This window comes from Phocoena sinus, chromosome 9, assembly GCF_008692025.1.
Source record: "Phocoena sinus isolate mPhoSin1 chromosome 9, mPhoSin1.pri, whole genome shotgun sequence".
NCBI classification, from domain to species: domain Eukaryota; kingdom Metazoa; phylum Chordata; class Mammalia; order Artiodactyla; family Phocoenidae; genus Phocoena; species Phocoena sinus.
Window position 1 is genome coordinate 49,361,829 of NC_045771.1, and position 8,599 is coordinate 49,370,427.

Consider the following 8,599-nt stretch of genomic DNA (forward strand, 5'->3'; position numbering starts at 1 on the left):
GCCTGACCTGAACCGCTCCCGCCCTCTTCTTCCCCATCCCGGGGGCCTAGCGCTGCGGGGCTGCAGCTGTCCGGCTGCTATGGGGCAGTAGCTCCAGGCGCGGGGACCGATCTAGGGTCACCGTTTCCAGCCCAGGACAGGCCTCGGGGCATCACGACGACGCTCGGAGAACGCGACTGACCGGCGGACAGACACAAGGACTAAGGCCTACAGCCCGTGGACCTGGTGACCCCCCAGAGGGTGTGCAGAGGGCATACACGGTGGCCAAGGGTCCTACGGCGGCCCGAGAGAGAGACCCGAAGTCTGCGCCCCGGTACAGGGTCGGGAGAGCCAGCACCCGCAGGCGAACCAGGATCCCGGGACTAGGCCGCCTTAAAAACGTGACAATAAAATTAGGCGGCTGAAAATTGGGCATAAAGGCATTCTTGGTAATTGTCTGGTGTGGGTATGGCAGGATGGGAAATCCCGGGAGAAAGACCAGGAACTGCTTTAGTTATTCTGAAATAAATGTGATATTTAAAATAATTATATTAACATCCCAGCTCCAGGACAGGAGCTCACGTGGTGAAAGCCTCCCTTGCTTTCTCTCGCCCCCGAATTTCCTGAGCAGTGGAGGCACTGAGGTTACTCTGGAGTCCCCTGCTCAGGAAGCGAGGAGGAGGAGGGAGTGAACCCCAATCCAGGCCCAGCCTATTCTCGACCCTGGGCGGGGTAACACGCCTCAGAGCCTTCCAGGAGGCGGTACGGAGCGCGGGTGCGAGGATCAGCCCCGGGTGCAGAATGGTTTCAGAGGGAAAACGCAAAAGCAAACAGGGAACACTCCGAAGCACTCCCGAGCCCTGTGAACACACCACGCGGTGCATTTATTTGGGTTGTAATAATCTCCGCCAAGCCCACCAAATGTTTACAACCTGCATCTCCGCGCTGTACACGCTGTAAAACCGGGGACTGGGTTTTTGGCTGCCATCTCTCCTATCTCTCTCTCTCTCCGCCCTTTTCTGTCTATATACACACGTTGGTATTACAGACACACGCCTTCATTATATTTCCTTATATAATACATAAAATTTCACAGCCTCTGATGAAAGGGTTTTTTTTTTTTTTTTGAAAGGGGTTTTTATAGCTTCCCCAAGAGCCGCCCGTGGCCGTGTATCCAAGCCGCAGATACAAAGCTCGATTTATGTAACTACAAATAAATGGCGGAGGAGCAGATCGGTGGCGACCGCTTCTCACCACCGATCACGGAGGCTCCAGGTAGGTGCAGGCCGGTCGGGAACTCTGCTTCGTGGACTGCCAGGCGGGGCCTCTCTTGCCCTTGGCCTGCCGCTGGCTGGGAGGCGGCTCTCCCCTCTCGGCTGCCAGGGAACCGATTCCCTCTGAGCCGCGCAGACAGGACCCCGAGCCAGGCGGAGCTCCTTTGCACTTGTCAGGGATGAATCCGCCCCCGCGCCGCGACGGAAGACTGCGCACTAGGTGGAGAAGAGACGCGCAGCCCGTGAGACGGGTGCGGGTGGAAAAGTTTACAGAAGCAAATCGCCAGCCGCCCGACTCCCGGCAGGCTCCATTCGCTGACCCAAAGCTGGGTTTACCTTCTTAGCTGGATTTAAATATTGAGGACTGTTTCGGAACGAGAAGCAGGGGAAACACTCTCTGCTTGGTAGGTAGGACCCTAGCTCCAGGAGAGCGCTGAGAAAATGTCTTTAAATAAAGACAGCTCGGCCGCTTAGAACCTCGCCTTCTCGTGCCTGCCCCAGGTCGAGCGTCAACGAGTATTTCTGTGAATTTTATCACATATAACCCAGTGCAGGTGTCTCTGTTCAGCCAAATAAATAGAAAACCAGAGGCTCCAGAACACGCGATTCAAGAGGCCATATTGAAAGCCTGGTTTTGTCTGGCCTTTTCGTTTTAAAACCCTGCTGCAGAAGGCAAGAGGGGAGAGAGAAGCTCAGAAACGAAAGGGAGGTTTCAGCACCCGCGGGACTCGTCCCAGTTGGCTGACTTGAGCCCAGAAAGGCCGAGGCCTTGCCGGCAGTATCTGGATCCTCTTTGGCCCAGGAGGAGGTTCAGCGCGTCCTGCCAGGACGGCTTGGACCTGCGCCGGACAAAACCCGGGCAAGGGTGAGCCTATGGTACAGGCTCCCAGCCCTCTTGGCTGGGAACGCGTTCTTTCCTGCTCTCCCAGAAATCGCTCCCCCACCCCCGGTCTGTCGGGTCGCCCCACGAAGGCAGGTTCTACTTTAAACGCCATCGCTGTCGGCTGCTGCAGCCACCGGAGTCTAGACAGACGGCGGCGGCGGCGGGGCCCGTTCTTTCTCTTTGCATCTTGCTCTGTGTCACCCGAGGAACAATTTATTGGTCTAAAGCTGTCTAATTCCGCCTCTTTGATCTCCTAGCCTTCTTCTTGTTTGTTTGGTCTTCCTTTAACTTTCTTAGGCTTTTATTTCCTGCCAGAAAGTAATGCTATTTGGAATATTTGGTATTTTCTTCTCTTCCAGTCTTACCCCACCATTCCCCAGCGGAGACACACCATCATCCTGGTCCTCCATAAAGGCCATCCCTGGATATTGCCGCACTATGGCCCCTGTGCCCCCAGGGGAAACCACCAGGCACCCACTTGCCCAGACAGCCCCCGCCTCCCCACCCACGCCTCAGGCAGTCCACTAGGCCAGAGCTCGGGCTTTGTTGCATCCAAGCTTCTGCCACCTTTTGTGCTTCTGGGACCCCCTGAGAGCGTGCGGTGAACAGGGGCGGCCTGGACCCTCTGAAAGTGATGGGAAGCGTTTTGTATACAAGGAATCAAACTATAATTCAGAGAATTTCCGGGGCAATTCCATTGTGAGGTCGGGTTTATGGTGTGCAGTAGAGCTGAGCAGTAAAATGCGTACTGACCTGACTGCTGGGCTTCCATCGAAGCCTGGGCAGTTTATGAGGCGTTTAGGGGAAGGGTTCACCCCACCACCCTCTAGGGAGTGGTGGGCAGCAGGGCGTTCTGCTGCCCCAACCCTGCGCAGAGGTTGGAGGCTTGGGAAGGTAAGCTCCGAGAGTTGAGGCCCTGGGTGGGAGGGAGTGAGACTACTTTGAGCTCCAGTCTTGGAAAGGTAAAGCCAGTCCTTGGAAAGGTGAAGCCGCCAGAGCTGGGTGGCCTTTTGGGAAAGGTCCCCCTATTTGTTTTGGGGGTCTCCAAGAGAAATGGAGATCTATAGTGGGCTGCAGTCCCCAGGCGCCCGGGCCCGCTGTCTTCTCCAAATTGGCTCTAAAGCATGTATTGCTCGCAGGCATCCAGGCCCATGAGGAGCCAGTTGAGGCCCAGGGGTGGCCCCAGTGAAAGCTACCAGAAACCTTACAGCACCGCTGGCACCTGGAAAGTGTTGGCCTGAGGTTCCAACAAAGCGGGGGAAAGAGACTTGGTTTCCCTTGAGCGAGGGGGGACCAAGGGTTGCAGGGACGACAAAAGAGTGTCCGGCCATTTCTTAGGCTGCCAGAGGCCAGCCAGGTGCCCAGGAGAGAACGCACAGAGCCTGCCGGGCCAGAGGTGTCCAGGAGGAGGTGGGGGGAAACCTCATGTTAATAAATCTGCTGGCAAATGAGGCTCATTAATAGATATATATTTCACTGTTTCCTTTAGGGCAGATAAACAGTGCGCTGCCGATTAAGGAAAGGAAGCTGAAAGACCTTGACTTTATTCCAACCACATGGTTCCAGTTTGCGGTGGCTTTCTCGCTGTAGCTGAAAGCGACGCTGCGCCTGCCCCATCTGGATCAGAGTCTAAGTCGGCCTCCGGCCCACTGGACCTGGGAGGGGGGAGACACAGGCAAAGAGTCGATTTTCCCAGAGCCGAGGTTTGCCCACCCGGCCACCGTGGGGCGGGCGGATACTCGGAGTGCAGAGACCCTCCCTGGGCTGCGTCAATGGGCAGAGAGAGGGGCAGGGAGGACCCGCAGGCTTGGTCCAGCGTTCGGTAATAAGCAAGAGGGGACTGCGCCCGGCCGGCTCCGCGCGACCTCTGCAGGCCAGGGGTCCAGGTTGGCGGCGGGCTGAGCGCCCGCGCGGAGCCTCAAGAGTCCTTTTCCAGCAGGACGCGCCAGGCCGGCTGGGCGCGGGCAGATTCGTTGGCCACATATTTGAGCCTCTTCCCCTTCCATTCTAGGCTGCCGCGGGCCCCGCGAAGCGAGACCACCTGTGAGGGCTGCTGAGATTGGCGGAGGCGATCATGTGGGCGGTCACGTGCTGCGGCGACCTCCGTCCAAAAGAAAATGGGGTTTGGTGTAAATCTGGGGGTGTAATGTTATCATATATCACGCTACCTCGTAAAACCGACACTGAAAGCTGCCGGACAACAAATCACAGGTCAAAATTATGAGTTCTTCGTATTATGTGAACGCGCTTTTTAGCAAATATACTGCGGGGGCTTCTCTATTCCAAAATGCCGAGCCGACTTCTTGCTCCTTTGCGCCCAGCTCGCAGAGAAGCGGCTACGGGGCGGGCGCTGGCGCATTCCCTTCGACCGTACCGGGCTTGTACAATGTCAACAGCCCCCTCTATCAGAGCCCCTTCGCGTCCGGCTACGGCCTGGGTGCCGACGCCTACGGCAACCTGCCCTGCGCCTCCTACGACCAAAACATCCCGGGGCTCTGCAGTGACCTTGCCAAAGGCGCCTGCGACAAGGCAGACGAAGGCGCGCTGCACGGCTCGGCCGAGGCCAATTTCCGTATCTATCCTTGGATGCGGTCTTCAGGTAGGCGCAGCCGCTAGGCGGGCCGGGTGGGCGCGCGGGCTGGGCGCGCGGGGCTGGGAGCGCGGAGCGCGGAGCAAGGCGGCTGCAAGCCGGCTGCCCCGTGACTCTTTGCGGCTCTGCCTTTCTGGTTTTAATTAGAGCCAAGGCGCCATAGCGTGGAGAGCTCATAGCATTGTATGTAAATGAGGCTCATAAAACTTTTTATTGCCCAATTAATGGGTTCGATCCTCGTAAATTTAACTCCATTTGCCTTGGAATTTCAACACTAAGTTTGTTCGCTATTCTCTTCTCTCTCTCTTTCTCCCTCCCTTTCTTCTCTCTCCCTCCCTCCTCCTTTTCCTTTCAGCCAGGCTTTTTTTTTTTCTCAAAAGCAGGGAGAGCCAAACCCTTTAGGGCCCCTCACACACCCCAGTGCCAGGGGCTATTTAAAGGCGGGGATGGGTGTGTGGGAGTGGAGACAGAGAGCGGGAGTTCCATAGGAAGGTCCGGGGTTGGGGGCGCGGGCTGCTGGGGAGGGCAGGCGCCCCTGGAGTGCTGGCCGCCGGAGAAGGTCTCCCTTTTGCCTAGCTAGGCGGGGAAGCGGCCTGGCTCGCCTTTGAATGGCAAAAGCGCAGCATCTCCCACTTGCCCACACTCTATATTTACAATTTCCCTTTGTCAGGGGGAAGCAGGACATTGTGGAAGCCTAGCCGGCTGGAAAGGGCGGTTGTAAAGTTGGGATTCTGCGCCTTCCCTCCTCACAGAGCTGTCTGCGCGTCTGGCACCGCAGTCGGGGTCTTCAGCTAACACTCCCGCTCCTCCCCCAGCTCAGTTTGGGGGCGCTGGGCGGAGGGGGGACTCCCGCCTAGGTCAGGGCCGGGAGGAAGGTGCGCGCTCTGGGATGGCGGCCTGGCTAATGCACTGTCCTGTGTCCCTGTCGCTTGTCTGTCCGTGTGTCCGTGTGTCCGTGTGTGTGTGTGTGTGTGTGTGTGTGTCTGCTCTCAGGGCCGGACCGAAAGCGGGGCCGCCAGACCTACACGCGCTACCAGACGCTGGAGCTGGAGAAGGAGTTCCACTTCAACCGCTACCTGACGCGGCGCCGCCGCATCGAGATCGCCCACGCGCTCTGCCTCACCGAGCGCCAGATCAAGATCTGGTTCCAGAACCGCCGCATGAAGTGGAAGAAGGAGCATAAGGATGAGGCTCCGGCCGCTTCCGCCGCCCCCGAGGGTGCCGTGCCCGCCGCCGCTGCAGCCGCCACCGCCGACAAGGCCGACGAGGAGGACGACGAGGAGGAGGACGACGACGAGGAGGAGGAGGAGGAATGAGGGCTGGAGCCAGGGCCCTGGCTGCACCAGACAGTCGGGAAAGTGTCTTTAGAGACTGATTTTATTTACAAAAGTGGAAAAAAATAAAAAGAAAATGTTAAAAAAAAAAAACCACCCCAGTCCCCAACTTGCACCCAATCTACCCCATTACCCGCTCCAGCTCCCAGCTTATTTGGACTGAGCAGCCACCTAGACTGGGGCCCCTTGGGGATCCCCTCTGCCTTCGAGGACCACCCCCCAACAGACACCCCCAATCCCAGTCCCGCCAGCTTTGCTCTGGCACGGTTAAAATACTACCTAGCACAGGCCTCGGGGAGAGGCACCCCCAAACTACCTATGGGCCCAGCCCCAGAGGGCCTCCACTCCCAGGGAGCCCAGACACGTCCCAACACTGTCAGACACCCAACACCTCCCCCATACCCGCAAGGACCTGACTCTCAGTACTACCTACTCGCCCCAAACTACCTATTTTGTGCTGGCTGGCTCGCCTGCTACCTAGTGCCGAACCCTCCCCCCTCCACAGCCAGGCCGCTGCTGCTTCCGGGCTAGCAGTCTTTGGGGTCTCTGAGGCTGTGCTGAGAAGGCACTGGTGTCCGGGGACCAGGGCATTGGCTTCTATTTAAATGGAAAAATAATATATTTATTCCAAAGCATTCTAAGTGTTGCAATCTAGAATCCCTCCTTCTTTGACCTGGGCACCCCATGTTCAGGCCCATCACCCCCTATTTCTGGAAGGGAGCATTCTCAAGCTAGCTGAAGGCCTCTGGGTTCGCAGAGATGCTCCCAGCCTCCCTGCCCCTCCCCCGGCCCCTGTGTCCTGCTGTCCAGCCATGTTGAATATGTACACCCTGACTTTTCCTACAATGGCAAATATTGTATATTTGAACAAGATTTTTTTTGTCATTTATATAGTCTTGGAGCTCATTTGTAAGGCAATGTCCTGACTTGGGAAGGATGTGTTAATGGGGTGACTTTGTAGCATGGTGTGTTGTCTTGACCCAACTCTACAGCGTGTGGGGAGGGCAGCCCTCCCCAGCGCCCTCCATCTCCTGTGTCGTCCTGTGTCCCCCTCATCCCTCTTGGCTCTAGCCTGGGCTTCCAGGAACAGGAAGGTACACTTCCTGTCTTGCCCAGTTAACAGTGTTTTATGTAACAGAAAAATAAAGATGCTCGATGACAAAGAAATGTGGACCGCTTTATCTAGGGGGGAGGGGCCTGGGGAAGAGAGGGTGAGCATGAGTGGAGAGCAAGCCCTGCTGTGTCTCTGTGGCCAAAGGGGCTTTGGGACAGCAAAAATGGAAGAAAGAATAGGGTCTATGTGCTGGGTGTCACGTATTGTTGTATACACCTCGAATCCCTTTTCATGTGGACTTTTTATGTGTAGATTCATATAGGTGTGTGTACCTCTTTTTGCATGTGTATTTCTGTGTATTTTGGAGTCCATAATTGTATGTATTTCTTTGTCCATAGTTGAGTGCAGGTGTTTTTGTGTGTAAACAATTGCAGGTATTTCTTCGTCCATAATTGGGTGCATGCGTTTCTGTGTGTCCATAATTGTATATGTGCATTTCTCTGTGTGGAGATTTTTGTCCGGTTTGCATGTGTGTGCAAACATCTTCCAGATCCCTTGAAAACGGAATCTTCGATTGATACATTATATTCTATGAACCTCCCCCAAAACCTCCATAAATTCCATGAGAGAATCCCAAATCCACCCTTTCCTATAAGGCTATAGGGTGGGCTTGGAAAGGGGTATTACCCTACAATTGATTCTGAATTTTCCACGAGCCCTAAGCCCGACCCCAGGATAGGACGCGGGATTCAGGGCCTCTGATATAGACCCCAACCCCACATTCAGGCAAAGCGAGGGCGCCCCAGGACCCAGCACTGAAGCTGAGGGGTATGGGAAGGGGCAGGGGCCGCAAACCCGGCTTCGAAACTTTGGCGCGGGCGTCTGGATGAGAAGGATTGAGGGGCTGGGGAAGGGGCGAGGGGTGGTGGGGACAGCGCAGAACAGGGTGAGCTCGGCGGGCGAAGACCTCGACTCCTGTCTCCTGCTTGGGTTGGGCCCACTTCTTATTACTCTTAATAAACCCCGGCAAAACCTGCGGCCCCAAGTCGGGGCGGCCTCGGTGGTAAGATGGCGCCGGTGTAAGAGCTGCCTCCTCTTAGTGATGGGGAAAGGGTCATAAATCCGTTGTTGTTTATGAAAATTTACAACTTTGCAATACAACTTTATGAGTTGTTCGGCCCTTCCATTGGCCGCTGTCGGTCATGTGGATGCGAACCGTGAACATGAACTTTTTTATAATTTCCCTTGCGAGAATAGAGCCGCATTCTTTTCCTCCGCTCCGTCCTGCCTGCTTCGGCGCTCTGCCTTCCAGCCCGTCTCGGCTGTGCTTTGTCCGGCGATGGCGAGCGAGACGAGGCCCCGGCCCGGCCCGGCCCGGCCGCTCCCGCAGGAGGTGGGGCTCGTCCAGTTCCCGGCGCCGCCGCGGCCGCTTTGCAACTCGCAACCTGGCTAATTTCCTGCGTCCTCTAGCACCAGGAAAGAGGA

At 56.4% G+C, this 8,599-nt stretch overlaps 1 protein-coding gene across 2 annotated transcripts; it reads left to right on the forward strand.

The window, feature by feature from the left end:
* The first annotated feature begins 1,160 nt into the window (after positions 1 to 1,160).
* HOXA7 (homeobox A7) lies at positions 1,161 to 7,221 on the forward strand. Of its 2 annotated transcripts, none has more exons than XM_032642457.1 (3): positions 1,161 to 1,254; positions 4,148 to 4,735; positions 5,720 to 7,221. In XM_032642457.1, exons 2-3 carry the CDS (start codon positions 4,357 to 4,359, stop codon positions 6,040 to 6,042), a joined length of 702 nt encoding a protein of 233 aa, XP_032498348.1. In that variant the 5' UTR covers positions 1,161 to 1,254; positions 4,148 to 4,356; the 3' UTR covers positions 6,043 to 7,221. The 2 variants fall into 2 exon arrangements, with proteins under 2 accessions (XP_032498348.1, XP_032498349.1); XM_032642458.1 differs by lacking the exon at positions 1,161 to 1,254 and adding an exon at positions 3,761 to 3,839.
* Positions 7,222 to 8,599: the final 1,378 nt, after the last annotated feature.